The sequence below is a fragment of the Nicotiana attenuata genome, chromosome 2 (genome assembly GCF_001879085.1).
Source record: "Nicotiana attenuata strain UT chromosome 2, NIATTr2, whole genome shotgun sequence".
Classification (NCBI taxonomy): domain Eukaryota; kingdom Viridiplantae; phylum Streptophyta; class Magnoliopsida; order Solanales; family Solanaceae; genus Nicotiana; species Nicotiana attenuata.
In genome coordinates this window covers 4886806-4910103 of record NC_031990.1, presented here as the reverse complement: position 1 = coordinate 4910103, position 23298 = coordinate 4886806, and the positions used below count along the sequence as shown (strand labels likewise).

Here is a 23298-nt window from a genome sequence, read left to right as displayed (position 1 = left end):
TGCAAACAAAGCTTACACTTGAGTTATTTATGCATCTCTTTTGACTTCTATATTGTAGTTGACAAAATCTAGTCTATGCAAGCTTGTATTTACACTTTGAGTTACAAAACATTGTATTGAATACAAACCTAGTCTATGCTAAGGGATCTATAAAATCCAAAATGTCCTTATTTAAACAGTCCCATACAAATAATCCAAGCATATAGATGAGCTAATTTTTAACACAATAACCATAGCATCACAATTCTACTAATCCTTAGTCGAATACACATGGAGGAACAAATACATTGCTAAATCTAGCTAAGCATAACATGAAACTAAATGAGGAGAATAGATTGACAAATGTTTCACTTCAATTCCAATGCTTGGAGGCTACAGAGGGAATGTACCTGGAATTTGAACAAAGTGAAAAAGGAAAATTGAGGTCAGCTATGCAACAACAGTATACAGCAGCACGATCAGCAGTAAAACAGCTCACACAAGGCTAATTTTCAACCCAAATCGAGCCACAACACCCAGGGATGGAAGATAGAAGAATACAGCAACAAAAATGACACAAAAACCACTGATTTTCACTCGAATTTAGTTGAAATTGAGCCAGGAATACCCAGATTACTTCAGCACTTCAATGTTTACCCAAGGATGAAAATTAAAGTCTAGAACTCAAAAATCAACCTGAAGGGATCAATTGAAACAATGTTTTAGGAGTTTTCTACTGTATTTTTGTTTGTTTTTTGGTATTTTCTTTGGAAGGAATGAAGATCTACAGAAATTTTAACTATAGAATTCAGGTCTTTGAATTTCTTAGAATTTGAAATTCAAATTTTGAAGATCAGATCTGCAGGGATCATTTTTTTTTTGGGGGGAAATTAAGAGCTGGAAGGTTTTTTGGGGAATTTTCAGGGGTCTAATCTTCTCTAAACTTGCTAAACAAGGCAATGTGTGTGCCTTTTATAGGCAAAATCTAAGGCTTTCTTCAGATTTTAGTTTTTCTCTTTAGTCCCCCTTCTTTTAGCTTTTAGTCCCTCATTTTTAAACTTGTTACCCAAGTAACAACACCTATTTTATTGGAAACTATACTAAAGTCTATTCTAGAAATTCCTACACCCATTATAATTCCTACACTACCCTTCCCCTACTTTTAAAATTACTATTCCTAATAAAACTACCCTTTTCTATGCCTAAATTACCCTTCTACTAGTCTGAAATTACTAAGCTAGACTAAAACTATCAACTATAACCAAATCAGTAAGCCTACAAAACATTAAATTAATTATAATAACAGGAGATGCTAATTCAATTAAACAATACATAAACAAAATTTAAAACACAAACAATTACTGATATTCAAATTAAAACTTAATTATGAACTAAATTAGTTACTAATACTAATCAACTACTAAATAAATCAAGGATAACGATTTTAAAGAAAACTACTACTAATTTTCAACCTAAAGTAAGACTAACTAAAAACTTAAAAACAAACAAACAACAACAGAACACACAAAAAATAAAATCAGAACGAATAATAATAAATAAAATAAAATAAAAAAAAAAGGAACAGGAAAACTCACTGTTTTTGATATCTAGAGGCGGCCAAACTTGATTCGATCCCCGAACACGCGTATCTTTTAAAAGATTCTTGACCCGTAATATCCCTAACCATGTGTCTTCTCAAGAAGACACCTGGTTAAGGATATTAGGGTCGAGAACCTCAAAGATGTTGAGCTAAGGTTTCATCATTTTTTTTTTAGATTTAAAATTCAAGTATTTTGGTTAAGTTTTGAAGGTTGTTGTTTGGAGATTTGGAATGAGGAGGGTGAGGGGAGTGTATGGTATTAATTTGGTTGAGTTTCGAGAAAGTAGGGTTTTGGCCGGATTTTAGATTTGAAATTCGAGCATTTTGGTTGTGATTTGAGGGAAATTAGGTTGGGGATTGGAAAGAGGGGGATGAGAGGATTCCATGGTGTATTTTTTGGGTTATTTGGAGCACCGCCGCCGGCGGAGGCGATTTCCGGCCGGCGGCGAGCGGCGGCGGAAGGCGGAAGGGGGCGGAGATACAGTGGGGCTGTGGAGGTGAGGATTTCCGGTGGGGAGGAGTGGGGTGTGAGAGAGATGAGTGAATGGGGGGGGGGGGGGGTATGGTTAGGACACTTATATATTAAAGCATAAGGGGTTCCCGTCCGTTGGATCAAGAAACATAGACGGCTAGGATTGATCATAAACAAAACGACGTCGTTTTGGTGGTAAGGGAAACTGGACCGGATCAGGGATATTTGGGCTGGGTCTTGGTCGAATTTTGGGTCCTCTTTTGGGCTAGCATTGTATTTTGGCCCAAATTTTGGGTCCTTTAACAAGACCAACTCTATTGATTCTTTTTCTTTCTTTTTTTCTCTTTTTTTGTATTTTTTATATATTTGTTTATTTATTGCTTATGCTAAAACAAGGACATAATTAGACTATGTATTCCTTAAAATATTCCAAACTCTATTTTTTGCAATTTTCTTTTTATTTTAAAACTAAATTAATACCTAATTAATACTAGAATTAAATGCCTAAATGCAAAAAATGCAACATATTTTTTTGTATTTTCTATGAATTAAAATGCTACACATTTTTGTATTTTTATGAATTAAAATGCAACATATATTTTTTTATATTTATTTTTTGAATAAAAATGCGCAGACAAAAAATGCAAACAAGGCACCAAACTTATGCAATTAATTCCTAGAAATCAAATAATTAAGGAAAAATCCTAATTTTAATGGATTTGTAGGAGTAAATTAAACATGGCAAGAATCACATGCTCACAGAGAGTTTCCAGAGGTATTTCCTGCAGACCTGCCGGGGATGCCACCCGATAGGGATATTGACTTTTGCATTGATTTAGCTCCAGGCACTCAGCCCATTTCTATTTTTCCGTACTGTATGGCCCTGCCAGAGTTGAAGGAACTGAAGGAGCAGTTGCAAGACTTGCTGGATAAGGGCTTTATTAGGCGTAGTGTCTCGCCCTGGGTGTGCCGGTGTTGTTTGTTAAGAAGAAGGATGGATCGATGAGGATGTGCATAGACTATCGGCAGTTGAACAAAGTCACCATCAAGAACAAGTATCCATGCCGAGGATTTATGATTTATTTGATCAGCTTCAGGGTGCCAAAGTGTTTTTGAAGATTGATTTGAGATCTGGCTACCACCAGTTGAGGATTAGGGCATCCGATGTCCCTAAGATGGCTTTTCGCATTCGGTACGGGCATTATGAGTTTCTAGTAATGTCATTTGGGTTGACGAATGCCCCAGCTGCATTTATGGACTTGATGAATCGGGTGTTCAAGACCTATCTGGATTCCTTTGTGATTGTTTTCATTGATGATATCTTTATCTACTCCCGCAGCCGAGAGGAGCATGAGCAGCATCTTCGAGTCGTTCTTCAGACTCTGAGAGACAGCCAGTTGTATGCTAAGTTTTCGAAGTGTGAGTTTTGGTTGAGTTCAATTGCTTTCCTGGGTCATGTCGTATCAGCATAGAGTATTAATTAAGGCAGTCAAGGACTGGCCTAGACCCACGTCAACTACAGAGATCCGGAGTTTCTTGGGTTTGGCAGGTTATTATCGTCGGTTTGTGGAGGGGTTTTCATCTATAATAGCCCTGATGACCAGATTGACCTAGAAGGGTGCCCCGTTCAGGTGGTCGGATAAGTGTGAGGCGAGCTTTTAGAAGCTCAAAACAGCTTTGACTACGACGCCAGTGTTGGTGTTGCCCTCAGGTTCAGGGCCATACACAGTATATTGTGACGCATCTCGTATTGGACTTGGTGCGGTGTTGATGCAGAATGGCAAGGTTATTGCATATGCTTCGCGGTAGTTGAGGATTCACGAGAAGAATTATCCAGTTCATGATTTGGATTCACGGGAATCATCGCAATTGCGACCAAAGGTTCGCATTTGCGACAGTAGCAGAAATGCGGCAGGTTCGCTTTTGCGATGCCAGTCTCGCATTTACGAGCGAAGCGACATCTGCAACTATGCAAAGAGGGACTTAGACGGGATTTTCACCCATTCTTCACATATTTCAAATCCTAGAACCCTAGAGGCGATTCTCCCAAGACCAAATCTTCCCCAAAACTTTGGTAAGTGATCTTACCCCACTTTCTTTCACTTTCCCATCATATTTCATGAATTTCCAACCAAAAATCTAAGATTTTCATGGTAGAATTGGGTGTTTTGGGTAGAATTTAGGAATTTCGAATTTTGGGGATTTAGACCTCAAATTGAGGTCGGATTCCAAAACTAATTGTATATCCGGGCTCGGGGGTGAATGGGTAATCGAGTTTTGATCTGAATTTTGGATTTTGACCAAGCGGGCCCGGGGTCAATTTTTTATTTTTTGGGGAAAATGTTGGGAAACCTATAATTATGCATTGGAATTGATTTCTTTAGCATTTATTGATGGTATTAAGTTAATTATGACTAGGTACGAGTGAATTGGTGGTGGAATCGAGAGGTAAAGCGGTGATTGAGCTTTGAAATACCCGTTGGCTTGAGATAAGTGTTTGTCTAACTTTGACTTGAGGGATTAGGGATCCCTGACTTATTTGCTATGTGAAATTCCATGTGTGCAACGTATAGGTGTGGTGATGAGTACCTATGCGCCACCAAATCATCATTTTAGCTTGTTCCCTTCCCCGTTTCCTAATATATTATTTCTTGTCTTAATTGCTACTTGCTCATAAATATTTCCATGTCTAATTGCTTCATGTTAACTGTTGTTTTCTCTATTGAAGTATTAAATGTTTCATAGTTTTATTTTATTACCTTGATGAAGTTGGTTTGTTGGTGCTTCATGGTATAGTTTGGTTAGTCTCGGTGTGTAGTATTAACTGTTGAAGTATCGTAATGGCATAGATCTCCCGTTGTTGTGATTTGTGGTATAAATATTGTGGAAGGTTTTGTGTTAAATTGTGAAATACCTATTCTTGTGTTGTGATTAATACTGACATGTTGGGATCGGGTTGCACGCCGCAACAGGAGGAATAAGGGTGAAATGTGATTGTCTGGTTGGATCGGGTTACACGCCGCAACAAGGAGTAATAAGGGTGGACAGATGGGATCGGGTTGCACGCTGCAACATGAGGAATAAGGGTGATATATTGAGGAGTAATAAGGGTGGACTGGTGGAACCGGGTTGCATGCCGCAACAAGGAGCAATAAGGGTGAATATTTATACAGTTATTGATTATATGGTGGGATCGGGATGCGCGCCGCATCAAGTGTTATTTATGTATTCTTTCTCTGCTGAGATTCATTATTGTGATATTGAAATTCGCTTAAGGATTGGTTATAGCTGAATATTGGTAGTAAGCCTGGGTTCCGTATTTGTTTAATGCAAGTTACTATTATATTTCGTTCTACGATTCCTTTCTGTCTTAGTATAAACTGTTGCAGGTTATATATTGTTATGCCCCGCCGTAGCCTCGTCACTACTTCGTCGAGGTTAGGCTCGACACTTACCAGTACATGGGGTCGGTTGTATTGATACTGCACTTTGCACTCTCTGTGCAGATTTCGGAGCTGGTAGTGGCTGATCGAGAGGTCGGTTGCTGATTCTACATCCAGGAGACCCAAGGTAGACCTGCAGGCGTCCATAGGCCCTAGCGTCCCCTCCTATCTTTACTTCATTTCTATTTTACTTTCTTCGAGATAGATGTAATTTCTTTCAAATCATTACTTGTAGTATTCATAGAATGTTTGTGAGTTGTGACACCAGTTTCTGGGTGGTATCTACTTTGGATTTCGTTAATAGTGTATGAGCAATTAGTTAAATTATGTACTTCCGCTTTTATTTCTGCTGATTTAGTTTTGTTAAACTTTAATTATAAAAAGATAAAGAAAAGAGGTGTAATAATCTGGAACGTTGGCTTGCCTAGCGAGTACAATGTTAGGCGCCATCACGGTACGAAGGTGAAAAATTCGGGTCGTGACAGTTAGGAGAGAGTTGAGCGTTTTTCTTCTTTGTACCGAAGGTGGGGTCTGTTAAGGTTTTGTCTTGGACTGCTAGAGGTTTATGTTGTGTCCACACGAATTTTCCATTTTTTCATAGTACTGGCATTATTATTGGTTGTTATTATTGTTTTTCCATCTATTTTCTGTTTCTTACGATGCTAATATTATTTTTATGATTTTTGTTGCTGTCACGGATTTTATTGTCTATTTTCGTCTTCTCGAGCTGAGGGTCTCTCAGAAACAGCTTCTCTACCCCTCCCGGATAGGGGTAAGGTCTGCGTACACTCTACCCTCCCCAAACTTTACTGAATTGTTGTTGTTGTTATATAACGCTAAAAGATATAATTATTGAAACATTTACTTACTCGTCATAAAAATAATTCAGCATATCTGATCTCTTTTGGTTGTTTAAGCAAATTAATAATGTATTAAAATATTCCTATTTTAGTCTTATACACTCCTAACTTCTTTTACGTTATAAAATTAAATAGTATCAGATCAATCAAAGTAATCTGATATCACTCAAGGTAAAAACTTGAAGTTTTTACTATTTCTATATAAATCACATTTTTCCCTTCTTTGTCGTTTTAATTAGATTTTGGTGTATTTAATGTTTAAAGATTTGGTTCTAAGAGATGATAATTTAATTTGATGTTGACTCGTCCAAATCTAGTGACATAACTTAACTTAAAAAACATAAGAGGGATTAATTTTTATATAGGCTCCCGTAAATTTCTCTTAATATGCGTGAAAAATGAAAAATAATATAACTATTACACACTATGTATTATATATTTTAATATGACTGGCTATTTGTGTAACGATCCCTTATACATTTTAATACATAGTGTCTCTTGTTCTTATTTGAAGAAAATACTAATACTCTCCACTTATCCAAATAATTAACGACATTTAAGAAATAAAACCCAATGCTTTTTCGAGAAAATTTATTAAGAATACATACAGATAGATAAAATGGAAATTTACTTAACAATTTACATCTTTTGTGCTCCTTTTTTGCCCCTCTCCATCCTTATATAAGACTTCACATCTTTATTTTCTAATATATATAATCAAATAGCTAACTAGCAAGAACCATTCACCCTTTGCCTCTTTTCTCCCTTTATTTAGTCACAACTACCAAACCTTTCTCTTTCTGTTTGTAATGTCATGGGTGGCTTTCCAGCCATGCCCCATGACCCCTTGGGCGCGCCCCGTGGCGTCCTAGCGAACCTCCCAATGCCTAGCGCCACGGACGGCCCCGTGGTCTTGGCCGCGCCAAGTGACAAGCGCGCAGGTGCCTCTGTCGCCCCACCGATATCCCTTGCGAGCGCCAAGTCGCAGGCAGAAGCCAACAGCGCCGCGCGCGCAGACCGTGATGCCAAAGACACTGCTGCTGACAACGGACCTGCTGCTGCCTTATAGAAAACTAAGTCATTTTCATTGTAAATATAGAGTAGTTTTATTTCATGTACTTCCATTATGTTTCTCTAGCTTAGTCAAGTCTAGTCTTGTAACTTTGGATTATTTTTTTTAAGTACTATTAGGGGGATCAAGCAATCAAAACTTTCTAGCAAGCAAGCAATTCTATGTACTGGTGTCTCTCCCCCTCGACACCGCGTTGCTTTTCTGTAATAGCTTTCATTAATGCAATCAAGTTTTCTTTCATTCTGAATTCTCACTTCGGTTCTCTCAATTGCTCTTGACATTGGTTTTCCCGTACGGCACTGACAATCTCGTCTAGCGTACGGAGGGGACCTCAGTTGGCGGACAGCAACTGCACTGACATCAATTGCCTAGCCTTACGTCGCCCTTCTAAGGAATCTCAGGAAGGCGTCGCGTAACAGTTGGTATCAGAGCCTAGGCTCGACATCGGCGAGGGAACGTATTGACATACCACCATTTCTGACCATGGTGAATCATGGGGACCGCATTGCGGCCCTCGAAGGGACGGTTGAGGTATTGCGGCCTTTTATGGATACGGTGCCTGAACTAAGAACCAGCCTACTGCAAAGGTTGGTCGACCTGGACCGCAGGGTGCTTCAGGTCGAAGTTGACGTTGAAAACATCAGTCGCGACTCCGAGGGAGACCGGCAGACGGCAGCCACAGAGGCAGCCGAAATCTTTGAGAAATTCGAGGGGCTCCAACAGGAGCGCACCGAGGATTTAGCCCACAGGGCACAAGAGGCAGAAAAGGTGACTGCCATGCAACAAACCATTGACAAATTGACAGACCAACACAATGTTGTCAACGCTGCTTTACAGGGCCTACTCCGAGGAGGTGGAAACCAAATCGGAGGTGCTGTGAACTCCGCTTCCGCGACAAAGAAGCTGAAAATTCCTGAGCCAAAGCCATACAGTGGAGCTAGGAATGCCAAGGAAGTGGAAAACTTCATCTTTGACGTTGAACAGTATTTCGATGCTGTTGGGGATCTGGAGGAAGCTAAGAAGGTAGCAACTGCTGCCATGTATCTTCAGGGTGATGCTAAACTCTGGTGGCGTGTGAAGTACGAAGCCATCAAGGCCCGTGAAGATGCTCTCGAGACATGAGCCGAACTGAAGGCAGCTATACGCCTGCAGTTCTTCCCCGAGAATGTTGAATATAATGCAAGGAGAAAACTACGGGAGCTCCGCCAGACAAAATCAGTGCGGGACTACGTGCGAGAATTCTCCGCACTCATGCTCAGCATACGCGACATGGGGGATAAGGACAAACTCTTCACCTTCATGGAAGGGTTGAAACCTTATGCTCGCGTGGAGCTACAGAGACAAAGGGTAGATTCCCTTCCCAAGGCAATCCAAGCAGCTGAATGCCTTGGGGACTATCAAATGGAAGCTCGAAGGGACAGGCCTCAGCCGCCTGCCCGAGCAGGGTTCAAAGGGGGCCAGCCCAGCAGTGGTGGTCCTAGCAAAAATGGGGGAGATCGGAACTCAAACAAATCTAGAGCTCCTTCCTCCGGCAGCAACAGTGCTGCGTCAAACAACAATGGGGCGAGAAAGCCTCCTTCAGGATGCCGTCATTGCGGCGGTCCACATTGGAACAATGAGTGCCCATATGCACAGATGAATGCCCATCAAGCTATTGATGATGGGACTGATGACGACTCAGACGATGCGGACCAGACTGAACCAGTAGGTGCCTTCAATGCAATTGTGGGTTCCATTTCTGAGGCACTAGCGGAGACCAGTGCTGGTATTCGTAAGAAGAAGGACTCATGTCCCGTCACCAGGAAAGGGAAAAAGAAGGCGAATGAAGAGACTCCTCTTAAACAAGAGAGGACCTTAATGTTCGTCGAGATGAAGGTGAATGGCAAGCCCATTCGGGCTATGATAGACACGGGTGCTACCCACAACTACTTAGCCTCGACTTAGGTGGAACGCCTTGGACTAGTTGTAGGGAAAGGTAAAGGTAACGTCAAGGCTATCAACTCACCTCCCCAGCCAGTGGGTGGAATAGCTAAAGAAGTACCGGTGAAGCTTGGGCCTTACGAAGGAAAATTCAACCTGCGAGTGGTGATCATAGATGACTTCGAGTTAATTGTTGGGCTAGAATTCCTAAGGCAAACCAACACCACGCCTGTACCATTTGTAGACATGCTACTGATGATGGGTACCAATAGGGCCAAGCCCTGCATTATCCCGTGCCTGCCCATGAAGATGGCCGTTGAGAACATCTCGGCCTTGCAGTTGAAGAAGGGGGTCAAAAGGAATGAACCTACGTTCCTGGCAACCCTCTGCATTGAAGATATAGAACGCTCCTCGGGTCCCATTCCTGAACCCGTGAAGGAGTTACTACTGGAGTTTGAAGATGTCATGCCACAAGACATGCCAAAGCGGCTCCCGCCTAGGCGCACTGTGGACCATGAAATTGAGTTGGTGCCGGGCGCGAAGCCACCTGCCCGGGCGCCTTACAGAATGTCACAACCCGAACTCACCGAGCTTCGGAGACAATTGACGGAAATGCTAGATACAGGGATCATTGTACCCTCCAAGTCCCCATATGGGTCCCCTGTTCTATTCCAAAAGAAACATGATGGCAGCCTGCGACTCTGTGTGGATTATCGAGCTCTAAACAAAATCACCGTGAAGAACAAGTACCCTATTCCCCTAATGGCGGACTTGTTTGATAGACTAGGTGGTGCTACGGTGTTCACCAAGATAGATCTGAAGACAGGTTATTGGCAAGTTCGGATTGCAGAGGGTGATGAACACAAGACGACTTGTGTGACAAGATATGGGTCGTACGACTTCCTGGTCATGCCATTCGGCTTGACCAACGCCCCTGCTACGTTTTGCACTCTCATGAACCAAGTCTTCCGAGAGTACATCGACGAATTTGTGGTGGTCTACTTAGATGACATTGTGGTACATAGCCAGACATTGGAAGAACACCTAGTACACTTGCGGAAGGTCCTAGCTCGGTTGCGAGAACATGAACTATATGTAAAGTTATCCAAGTGCTCCTTTGCTCAGAAGCAAATTGATTTCCTCGGACATGTCATCGAGGAAGGACGCATCAAGATGGACCAACAGAAAATCCAGGCCATCACAGATTGGCCGACACCTAAGGATGTCCACGCCTTGAGGGCGTTCCTTGGCCTATGCAACTTCTACCGGCGGTTTGTGAAGAACTACTCACTTATCGCAGTGCCATTGACAGAACTCCTCAAAAAGGTCACACCTTGGGATTGGGGACCAAGGAGAGCAGAGGCCTTCAACGCATTAAAAGCGGCTATGTCTAGTAGTCCCGTCTTGGCCCTTCCTGATTTGGCCAAGCCGTTCGAGGTACAAACAGATGCTTCTGACTATGCACTCGGCGGAGTCCTGCTACAAGAAGGGCACCCTGTAGCGTACGAGAGTCGGAAGCTGAAGGATGCAGAGCGGCGCTATGCCGCCCATGAGAAAGAATTATTGGCTGTCGTCCACTGCTTGCGCCTCTGGAGGCACTATCTGCTGGGAACCCCGTTCGTGGTCAAGACAGACAACACAGCTGTTAGCCATTTCATGACCCAGCCGAAGCTGAACGGTCGACAGGCCAGGTGGCAGGAACTCCTAGCTGAATTCCACTTCAACTTGGAGTATCGCAGTGGAAAGACCAATCATGTTGCTGATGCGCTCAGTCGGAGAGCTGATCTAGCATCGGTGTGCCTACTCGCCACCCTAAGGGGGAGCGAAGTAGCCACATCCATCAAGGACCAAATACGGGATCTACTCATCAAGGATCCTGCTGCTCAGTATTTGGTTGATTTGGTAGGACAGGGCAAGACTCGCCAGTTCTACATGGAAGATGGTTTTCTGAAAGTAAAAGGGAACCGACTTTATGTTCCTAAAGGAGGAGATTTGCGGAGGACTCTTCTAGCGGAATGTCATGATACTCTGTGGGCCGGCCATCCCGGTGAAGAACGCACCATGGCGTTACTTCGTCGTGCCTATTATTGGCCTCAAATGGCCGATGATGTCGCTCAGTATGTGAAACTTGTCTAGTATGCCAGAAGGACAAGTCGGACCGCTTGACACAAGCGGGACACTTGGTACCACTAGCTGTCCCAAAGAGACCTTGGGAAAGCGTTTCCCTGGATTTCATAACTGGATTGCCCAAGGACGGAGATCTCACAACTATCTTGGTTGTGGTGGACCGATTTTCCAAGTATGCCACCTTTATTGTAGCCCCACAATATATATCAGTAGAAGATACTGCTCGACTCTTCTTCTCTCATGTCGAAAATAGTGGGGCCTGCCCAAAGACATTATTAGTGATCGCGACTCACGCTTCACTAGCAACTTTTGGACCCAACTCTTTAAGTGCCTTGGGTCAAAATTGAGTCACATCTCAAGTTTTCATCCGCAATCTGATGGCCAGACGGAGCGGTTCAATGGTATGTTGGAGGAATATCTCCGCCACTTTGTAACCGGATCGCAGAGGAATTGGGTGAAGCTTCTGGATGCTGCTCAACTGTGTTTCAATTCACAAAAGAGCTCTAGTACAAACAAAAGCGTTTTTGAAATTGTTACCGGATAGCAACCGCTACTCCCACACACTATGAATGCACCAAACATGGCTAAATCTCCTCGAGCTGCTAGCTTCCCAAAAGAGTGGAAGCAAAATTTGGAGATAGTGCGGAGCTATCTTGTAAAAGCTCAAAAGCGGATGAAGAGGCATGCTGATCAGAATCGTCGCTTTGTTGAATATCAAGTAGGAGACAAAGTGATGGTCAAAATCCCAAAGCAGTACTTATTTACGGGGGTCCATGACCCTCGCCTATTGCAAAATATACATTGAACCCTTGTCCATTGAAAGGCGCATTGGGAAAGTTGCATACCGGGTGGATACCCCAGCTTGGTGGAAAATTCATCCTGTCTTCCATGTCAGTCTCCTGAAACCTTTTCGGGAAGACACAGAGGATCCTTCAAGGAGCCAACTCACAATACCCAGTATTCGAGGTCCCAATTCAACCGGGAAAAAGCGTGTTGAAGCTATCCTTGATGATAGAATGATTCATGCCTCAAGGAAAGATCACCAAATAAATTTGTTGGTAATTTTTGAATCTTGAGTCCAAGATTTTCGTTGGTAAATTTACTAACCGAAATTCGGTTGGAAGTCCGTTAGTAACTTTACTAACAGATAGAAAATGAATTAGTAAAATTGGTTTTTCATTATTTAAATTGTGTTTGTAACTGGTTGGTAAATATAGTAACAAGAAAAATTCCGTTTGTATTCCGTTAGCAACTATACTAATGGATACCAACTTGGTTGGTAAATCCGATAGTATATTTTTAAAAGTACATTGGCACTCGGTTGGTAATTTTATCTATGGAAAAGTTCCGTTTAAGAAATTGTTGGTAATTTACAAGCAAATTTCAAATTCGTTAGCAAATATGGTTATATATTTTTAAAATTTACATTAGTAATTTGTTAGTAATTCGTCATAAAATTTGCTAACAAATTGTAAATGTGTTACCAACTATTACAAATTAAATGGGTATATTAAAATTTTATTTTTAAAAATTGTATTAATATTAATCTAAAGCTTTAAAAGATCTAAAAAAATACTTAAACAAAACAAAAAACATACTAGAACTTTATAAATAATAATAACATCTATCATGAAGTTTAAAGCAGAATCCAAGAATCCAAGACGTGTCTAACATAAAAGAAGCTAAAAAAAATTTAAATCGTGTCATTTGACGACGAGTCATGTCTACGAGAAGGCGGTGTAGGTAAGCCACCTATGAGGACCGACAGACGATTTTGGAGTAGTTGATCAACTTGCTCACGCACCTCTTGTTGCATTTCGTGTCTCATTTCTTCACGCAGTTCTTCTCGCATTTCTTCTCTAATTTCTTGTCTAATCTCTTCTTTGATCTTTGATCTCATCTCATGCTTCATCTCTTCCTTAATTTCTTGCAAACGATGCCCGACACATTCATTCACCCAAGCATTAAAGTCTAAATCTTGAAGTGGAGATATCGAACTGGAGGATGCGCCAACATACCCATAGAAAGGAGCTTGAGAACCAAGACCATAAATGCGCGTCTTCTTAACACCGACTTCCTCCAAATAAATTTGTGAGAAATCAACTTCAGGAGGCTTACTGGACCCATCTTCAGGCTGAGACGCAGACGCAATTTTAGACATTATGGCATCCTGAACAAAAAAAATGATATAAACTCTATAATAATAACTTTTGAAAGAGAAAACATCAAGAACAGAGTCATAAAGGCAACAAAACTGAAAACTCAAATGTCGATAACAACACCTTAAAGACAATTGTTTTGATGTACACAACAGTTTTTCCCTACAAATTGCATTACTTGCTCGTCATCAATTTATTATACTTTCAGATAAAGAAGTAATAATTTTCAACAGTGACATGTTATATAGCTTATATGTGCAGATTTATAAAATCACCTGGGAGTTTCCTAGAGAAGGATGGCTAAAATTGAATACTGATGGTGCTACGAGAGGGAACCCAGGCAAGAGTTCAATTGGTTACTGTATACGAGATGCATTAGAGGATATTATTTATGTACATGGGCAGGTGATTCATGAAACTACAAACATAGAAGCAGAGGCAGTAGCTATCCTTCATGCATTCAGGTATTGTAAAGCTCAGTTGCTATCTCCTATTTGGGTGCAAACAGATTCTATGCTATTGAAGAATGTCATTGAAAGAAGGTGGAGTACACCATGGGGAATTGTAGAGCATGTGGAGGAAATAAGGAAGCTGTTACAGGAGTGTAACGTTATCATAACGCATATGTATCGCGGAGACAACAGACTGACTGATAACTTAGCTAATTATGCTCTTGATGTAGGTCCTATGGAGTGTGATTCTTTTGCACAACTGGACAGTACAGGAAAAAGATTGTGAATAGCGATAAATGTCAATGCCCATACTTAAGAATAAGAGTTGCAAGAGATTGAAAGGGGAGGAGAAGGTGAACACAATGGAGGGGGAGATAACCAAACATACCTGCCTTGTTCAAATCCTTTGGGAGGAGAACATGGTGGGTCTTGTTTATATTAACATTGTGTTCTTTTTTGCAGGGAAAGCTACTGTATCCATGCTTTAACGTTTGATACAATTTTATTGGGTGGTATTAGCACTTGATACTCACTCCTATGAACAGGTGTCGGATAGTAGGCATAAGCATGGAACCATGGAGTAAATAAAAAATACTTAGGACTATCTGTTCTCTCAATCTTAGAGGGCATATGCTCAGAATACACAATCATGTCCAAACCATTATGTTTCTGCCATTTTTCCATAAAGAAAAGAGGGACTCACATTTACTGCATCTCAGAGGAAAGCCACTGCCCAGTTCTATGGCCACGCTCCTGACTGACTTTGGGAGCTATATTTGGAGGGATCTCATAAGGGCATATGCATTGTATTATATATGTATAATTTCCCAGGATGTGATTCATGGGAATAATAATACATTGATATTATACTGGACGTCGCTACATTCTAGGAAGGTACACTATATTATCATAAAGAAAATTAAACTCATTGTGCTATAGACCTGGACAACTCGAAGTTTCAAATGTGGGAGGTGATTCACAAGATATTTACCAAATATGGGGAGTAACAGAATACATAAAAGGATGCAATGGAATCTCAAGACGAGTTTCAACAAATCAACAAGGAATCACACAAAAGCACGAATATCGTATGAACTGAAGGATGTACTGCTTTTATTTGGATTAGTGATCAAACTTTGTGCTATGCTTTCAAGACAAATAATGAAGATGTCAATAAATTATTCAAAGAGCTACAAGGATCTGCCCAGCTCTTGGAAGAAGGCGAATCAAATTTGGAGACAGTGGGCGCTCATGCAGTTATATCCATATGGATAGTTTATATTATAGTTTGTTTATATTGTTATAGGTTACAGGTTTCGACATTTCATAGTTCAAATTGTAAGACCAAACTCACTCAAAATTGGTAATAGGAGATATGTAATCGCCAAGGTAGGTGCTTTACTTTTACGTGCCAAAAAATGACAGCCAAGCTATAGTAACTTACATATGTGCTCTTAGATTTTTGGTCCACAAACTCCTTGTTCGCCTTGACATGTGTCTTCTTTAGAAGCTCATGTGGATGAGCTGGTCTTCCTAGTTCTTTAGCCTAAAATTGAAAATCACGTTCACTTTATTAATACATAATCACTAGCTTTGGAGATATTCTAACTTGGCTAAAGAAAAATGAATATACCAGTAGTCTTGCATGTTCACGGTGAGCTCTAGAGCCTCCTGTATGGCGTGAGGGACCAGACCCTTCACCACCTTTTTCACTTAGTCGATTCCTTGAGCATTGCGGAGACTTGGCTTTAAAATCCTCAGTCTCCCAGTGAGGCTTCCAGCTCTCCCAAATAGATACTGGAATATGTTTGCGCTTTTTCTCACAAGCTCTTGCTTCAGATAACATGCCCTTGTATCGTTCTGCACATTTGCTCATAAACTTATCCTTTATGGCACCTTCAATTGCAGTGTCCCATTGAAATCATTTCTGTTTGAGAAGATCAAATGAAAAATAACACAAGATATTAATAACAACAACAACTTACCTAGTGTAGTAGATCCTCGGCTCAAGAAAGATAAAGGGAACTCCAAATATTATCGATCTTATTTGAAAAAAAAAAAGAATAACTCCAATTATCTAAAAGGAATGAGAAGGATCTTCTAGCCTAGCTAAAGAAAAAAAAATTACTTATCTAAAAATCAAGTTAAAAACAGAGATCACCAACCAAATACTAAGAAAGAACTGTGATCCCTCAAGATAGCAAAAACCTTTGCCAGACACAATTATTAACAACATATGGGACCAAAAGTTTATGCTTATTCCATCTTTACTGTTGTGGTCATTATAAATTTCCCCTAGGTCTTCTCGGACACTGGTGCCGCAGGACATAGCAGTCCTAGAATTGCTCTGTCAAGGTACTTGATAAATGACGATGCTTGGACCAGAACCTATACAATTCAACATATGTATATTCCGGAAGTTGAAGGAAATATGGGATCTTAAAATAATTCATGCAGTAGTTACTTCATGACATTTGTACATTTGGCAGAAAGGGAAACTAACTAGTATAATATTATCGTATTAATTTTTCTATTTTTCATCCTTTTATCTTGCATTACTGATGTGTAGGTATTTATAGCAGCATAAAAGCACTGAAACTAAGAAGTCTTGGACGTTATAAAAACTGTTATATATAAGGATTATGATTGTTTTTCACTAATTATGCAACAAAAATAAAATATTGCAATGAGAGGAATTCAAGTATCGTGAAATTCTGATAAATGTATCATATATGTACTCAGCAGAAGGAAATTCTGAAGAAAAAAGCACCAATATGACAAACTAGAAGGACTTAATCATGATTACAAGGTTTCTCAAAGATGTAAGAGAGGTCTACTTCCGATAGACTTAATAGCACTAGATGAAATAATTAGGAGCTCATTCACGATATCATAATTTCTCCCACATTTTAGGTCGGACTACTGAAATTATCTGTCTAGAAACTAACAAAGCAAAGAATTGCATTCCCCCTAGCCAACTAAAGCATACTTCTAATGCATTTATTTATTAGTTCATCATAATTATCTGATATCTCCTATACATCTTGACATTGAAGACTACTAACCAGGTTTTGTTTGGCTACCCACCCTAGTATTAATCAAATTAGAGATGTCAGAATCCCCAAACCAGTGTGTTTTCTGGAATGCGCACAGAACAGATGAAACACAAGATTGATACAACAGAAATTTAAAATGTACAAAGTCCATTATTAAAATGATAATTAGTAATATAACTTTACCTTAAACTCTTCCCAATAGAAATCTTTTGTCTCTGGTGTAACAGACTTCCAATTATGTCCTTTGTGATCCAGTTTCTCCTTGAAGATTTTTGTGACAGACCGAGCAACTTGATTGCCCGGGTCCAGACTAGAGTAAATAAGAAACAAATTATTTTATTATTCCATTTCATTTAAAGATTTCATATTCTTTCCAGAAGCATTTGAGAAATAACGTGAATTACTTAGGCGATGCTTAATAATCATCAAAAGGGACATTCGTCTGCCCATCTTCTTACGAATCAATTTATATTTTTTGTGTGAAGTGTAAGTAATATCTTTATTTTACACAATTACTGCAGTAAATGAGTTGTTACCTCCTAACTAGAGTTAATATGAAGGAATTAAGATTTTGGTATGCAACGAAGACCACATTAATGCACTCATATAGGCAAATCATATACATTCTTCCAAAAGTTTTCCTAATAAGACCAAGTCTTACTTCATATAAAATAAAATAGAAAAGCTTTCCTCTATAAGACGATTCCATGAGCATATTCATCTAGAGTCATTGTCTAGTCATATTGAAAAAGATAAGAACTTTCCTGCTTTTTCTAGTTTTTTGGATAAGATCACCTGCTGTTAGAGTAGAAAATCAATTGACATGTTCATTTGAAGTGCTTGTCCTACGTACCATACAAAAAAGATAAAAAAGATTTCGCTAACTGACATACTATAACAAATTGTGCGTCAACATGTCTGTCCCAATTGTCTAAATATGTATCTATCTTTTTAGATGCTAAACAATCAGGTATGACTTCGCATAACTTCACAAAGATGCACTAATACACACCAGATAAGCATGAAACAAAAATAAATAAATAAATATAAATAGATGACACTTGTACTCTTACCCTCCAAGGACGATTGTAATTGGGATACGGTTACCACCAATAGTGTTTGACGAACTTGTTGTTTGGATTTCATCTCCAGGTGTACCAAGATCAGAAGATGAAGATGGTAAGGATCTGTTTATAGCTGCATCCGAATGTGGTGTTTCTATAACTGGAGGTTCAGGTGATAATGGTGACTGATTAGATGTGGGACTCAACATCTCAGGAGATCTCAATGTGTTTGCATTCTTGTTTTCAGCATATCTACGTGCTCCACCTCCCCTAGGTGCCATATCTGCAATTCCAAAGTCATATGTAGATGAACAAATACATAATTAATGAATTATGATCAAATCTAATTGGATACAGTAATAAGTAGTTAATTGATATATTATTCCAAGAGTAATTAATTGATATATTACTCCAAGAACAGAATGCACTGAAAAAATAAGGCATACAAGTATTAATCTAGACATGGCAGATTAAAAAGACAAACAACTTTATAAGTATTTCTTACCGCATTTGCAAAATACAACTACTACTCCTCACAAAATGATATTGATGGTAACCGGTCAAACAAGCAAGTGAAAGAGCTATTAAATACAAATACTTAAGTTTAAAAAAACAAGAAACCATGAAATCTGAAATCCAGGAACTTTTTTCTCAGAAAATGTAAAATCAAATAGTAATAAAAATAAATTATATACTATGTTTCATTCATTCAAACTCTATAGTTGAAGAGATTGAAGCACTTTGACTCTATTCACTGTCATTTTCATCATATGGCGCTTCATCCTCATTATCCTCATCCTCATCTTCATCCGATCCAAATTCAACATGAAGTTCTACCTCATCATCTAAATCATCATCCTCATCACTTATGTTTATGAATTCACCATTTGGATCATTCAGGAGAACAGTTTCATTGTCAGGTACCACACCAAATGTTAAACCATCTTCTTCGGATTGGAAAGGCTCAACACCATCTGTCGGAGTTGACTGTGAAGATGATGGAGGCATGTCCACAATACCCTGTGCTTTTACTTTGCACACAGTCCACCAGTCACTCTTATCACGTCGTAAGCTAGGATAAGCTGTATAATACACTTGAGCCGCTTGCATTGCCAAAACAAATGGTTCATACTTCTTTAATTTCTTTTCATGGTTGATATCCACAAGTTTATATTGTGGGTAAATCTTCATTCCTGCCTTTGGTGTGGGATCAAACCACTCGCACTTGAATAAAACAGTTCTCTTTATATATTCACTACCCTTGTACTCCAATTCAAGGATATCAGTTAGCACACCATAGTAGTCACTATCATCTGCACTATAATTAGTTCCTTTTATGCATACACCGCTGTTGTTAGATGCTCTAGAAGAACTGCGGCTTTTAGTGTGAAATTTAAAGTCGTTGACAATATAACCGGTCCATGGTTGCGTTGTTTGACATGGACCTTCTGCAAGGGCCTTGATGAACTGATTATCTATGTGGACTCGTGCCTATAAAAGAAAAATAATTAGAGTTTCTCATAAGGTAAGTATAAGTGGAAGGATATTGTACAAGTACTCACATATCTTTTAAACCATGATGCAAAATCTTCATCAAGTTTCCTATCCACTTCCTTCTCCGTAATTTGTGGGAAATTTTGACGAAGGGAGTCACTAAAAATCCTTTGAATCACATCCAAGAAAATGATATATTAAGTGTTTTGATGATTTTGCTAATCTATAAATGAAAACAAAAGCTTGAAGTCTTACTCAATATATGGGTGTACTTCTGGGCAATTTAATAAAACATAAATATGAGCTGCATCAAGTTCTTCTTCAGTCATATATCTTGGTTTACATCTCCCAAATGCTTTACCTGGATAGGTAAATATAGAAAGATTACCATCGCGCTCATCCCTTTCCCTTGTACCACCATCATCATTCCGTGGAACTTTCCTATGCCTTGTGTAAACATAAGGTTCGAAGTAGTGTGAACAAAACGATGAAGCTTCCTCAACTAAATACTCATTGCATATGGATCCTTCAACTTGTGCCTTATTTCGAACATTATTTTTCAATTTCCGAAGGTTTCTGGAAATAACATATAAGCTCAAATTGTGAGTCATTCATGATGATGATAATGAAGTGATTGACTTAATATCAATGAAATTTTACCTCTCAAATAGGTACATCCATCGATATTGCACTGGACCTGCTATCCTTGCTTTGTAAGCAAGATGCACGGGGAGATGTTCCATTGAATCAAAGAAGCTGGGAGGGAATATACGCTCCAATTTACAAAGTATTTCAGGTATTTCTTGTTCAAGTCTGACCATATCCTCTTCCCGAATTGTTGTGGAAGTGAGATCCCTAAAGAAAAAGGCTCATCTCAGCAAGTGGTTCCCAAACTTTTTGTGGTAATAGCTCAAGAAACGCAAAAGGGACCAATCTTTGCATGAATACATGACAATCGTGACTTTTCATACCAAACAATTTATGTTTTTTCATGTCCACACACCTTCCTATATTTGAGACATATCCATCTGGAAATTTCAGATTCTCCACCCATTCACACAACACTTTTTTTGACTTATTGTCTAGTGTGTAACAAGCTTTCGGATATTCGTCACCAACAGCATGTAATTCAGGCCGTCGACAGAACTCTTTCAAGTCTTCTCTAGATTTGGGATTATCTTTTGTTTTACCATCTACATCTAGCACTGTGTTGAACATATTCTCGAAAAAAAATTTCTCGATGTGCATAACATCTAGATTGTGTCGAATGAGATTTGTACTCCAATACTGCAAATCCCAAAATATGCTTCTTTTCTTCCAACCAGAAAACTTGCTAATTTTGCCATTAACAATATCAGTCCCAAGCTCTGTTACCTTTTTCAACCCCAATTCATTTATCTCCCTCAATATATCATCACCTGACCGTATCGGGGGAGGATGCATTGTGACTACTTTATTCTTTCTAAATGAATTTCTATTAGTTCTGTATGGATGATCCAGTGGAAGGAACTTACGATGATTGTCAAACCAGGACTGTTTGCCACCTTTTGTCAAAGTAAAAGCATCTGTATTCTCCATATAATATGGACATGCTAGCCTACCCACAGTACCCCATCCAGACAACATCGAATATGCAGGAAAATCACTAATTGTCCACATCAAAGCAACTCGCATGTTAAAATTTTGCTTCTTAGAGATATCATATGTGTCCACACCTATACTCCATAGATTTTTTAGTTCTGCAATCAAAGGTTGCAAGAAAACATCAAGTTTCTGCTTAGGGTTCTTCGGCCCAAGAACTATAACTGACAAAAATAAATAGGACTCTTTCATACACATCCAAGGCGGCAAGTTGTATGGTGTCATAACTATTGGCCAAGATGAATATTGTTGACATGTTTGTCCAAATGGTTGAAAACCATCTGTGCATAGCCCCAATCTGACATTACGACTTTCAGCTGCAAAAGATGGATGCATCTTATCAAAGTGTTTCCATGCGGGTGCATCTGAACAATGACGCATCACACCTTCCTCAACTTCATGCTCGGCATGCCATCGCATATGTGCAACAGTCATGTCGGAAGCATATAAGCGTTGCAACCGTGGAGTGAGGGGAAAGTAGTACATCTGTTTGAATGGTACAAGATTTTTCTTTGAATTAGATATTTGCCTAGTAGGCTTGTACCTGGGATGACGACAAAACTTGCAATGACTAAGTTCACTGTCTTCTCCCCAATAAATCATACAGGCATTGATACAACTGTGAATTTTTTCTACTGGCATGTTCATTCCCTGCATTAACTTCTTAGTGTCATAGAAATTTTTTGGCATTAGGTTATCAGGAGGAATCATCTCATTCACATATTGACAAATCATCAAAACATCTGTCAGATAGATGGTGTTCCGACTTGATATGCAATAAACGTACAACAGCTGACAATTGAGAATGTGTTTCACAGCCAGGCCACACCTCTTGATTTGCAGAATCAATCATATCATAAAATTTTTGCGCATCAGGATTCGGTAATTCATCCATATCATTCGGATCAAATGAGGGGCCAGCGGCGTCAATGACCATTCTATGGTATGAAGTAGGTGATCCAGGATCATCAATTGCACCCACATTTACTGATGCAATATTCATAGTCTGATCCCAATTTTGCATCTCTTCATGTTGAACTATATTTCTAGTAACCTCATGTTCTCCATGCAAGTACCATATATGATACCCAGGTACAAAGCCGTCGCGCAATAAATGTTCGTCGACCGTAAGAACATCTTCAAAATTTCTATTCTGACACTTTTTTCGGTTACATGGGCACCTTAGTCTCTCACCATCCATCCCTTCCCGATGATTCTTTGCAAACTCAATAAATTGCTCAACACCCCTTACGAATTCTGGATTATACAAACCTCTAGTTAACTTTTGTACATCCACTCACGATTTGAAGTTATTTTTCTGACAAACTTTCTTTCCTGATAATGTAAAAAGATTACAGTAGCATTTATTGATTTCTAAAAATCTTTAGATAGTAAAATATGAGTACTAATAATCAAATTAGGCCTCAATTCCCAATTATAATGAGCACAAGCTTTCAACATATCTACAATATACTGGAAAAATTAGATTGATAAAAAATACTTACCACTTAGCCGAATGGATTGTGGAATTGAGAAGCATCCAAACGATAGCTTGTGAGAGACTGGTTTGAGATAATCTTTCAGTTGGAAAAATAATGGAAAGGATTTAGCATATTGCGATCGTGGGCATGAGAAGCTGAAAAGGCGCGGGAGCTCTGTGTAATTTAGGAGAGTGGGTAGAGTTTAGGCGGTATACAATGTAATTTAGGAGTGTGGCTGAAATGGCGTGGGCAGAAGGACTTCTTTATTTTTCTTCTTTTTATTTAACTAGACCTCATCCTGTTGTGCTTTATTTGAGGTTATGACAATGTTGCAATTAACTCAAGTATAACTAAAATATAGATACTACTTCTAAGATATTATTTGTCTTATAAAAGTGCACACAGCTTAATAAAGATAGACATATAACAGCGTACGTCTTAATTATAAGAATTTTAGTATATATTATCCTTTATATGT

At 39.3% G+C, this 23298-nt stretch overlaps 1 protein-coding gene and 1 pseudogene across 1 annotated transcript; one reads left to right on the top strand and one right to left on the bottom strand.

The window, feature by feature from the left end:
* On the top strand, window positions 3060-3478 carry LOC109222601 (annotated as a pseudogene).
* On the bottom strand, window positions 18952-22050 carry LOC109215965. The gene is made up of 4 exons (XM_019380091.1): window positions 20702-22050; window positions 20359-20553; window positions 19971-20274; window positions 18952-19695 (listed from the first exon to the last, which is right to left on the bottom strand). Exons 1-4 carry the CDS (start codon window positions 22048-22050, stop codon window positions 18952-18954), a joined length of 2592 nt encoding a protein of 863 aa, XP_019235636.1.

Bases quoted from the DNA above. Each gene is read 5' to 3' on its own strand.
- LOC109215965 (XM_019380091.1), bottom strand. From the start codon at position 22,050: ATGATTCCTCCTGATAACCTAATGCCAAAAAATTTCTATGACACTAAG. The intron at 20,554-20,701 runs GTGTGTGGACAT...CTTTTTCTTTAG, and splicing joins TATGTCTCAAATATAGGAAG to GGATCTCACTTCCACAACAA. The intron at 19,696-19,970 runs GTACACCCATAT...TTTCTTTTATAG, and splicing joins TTTTATTAAATTGCCCAGAA to GCACGAGTCCACATAGATAA.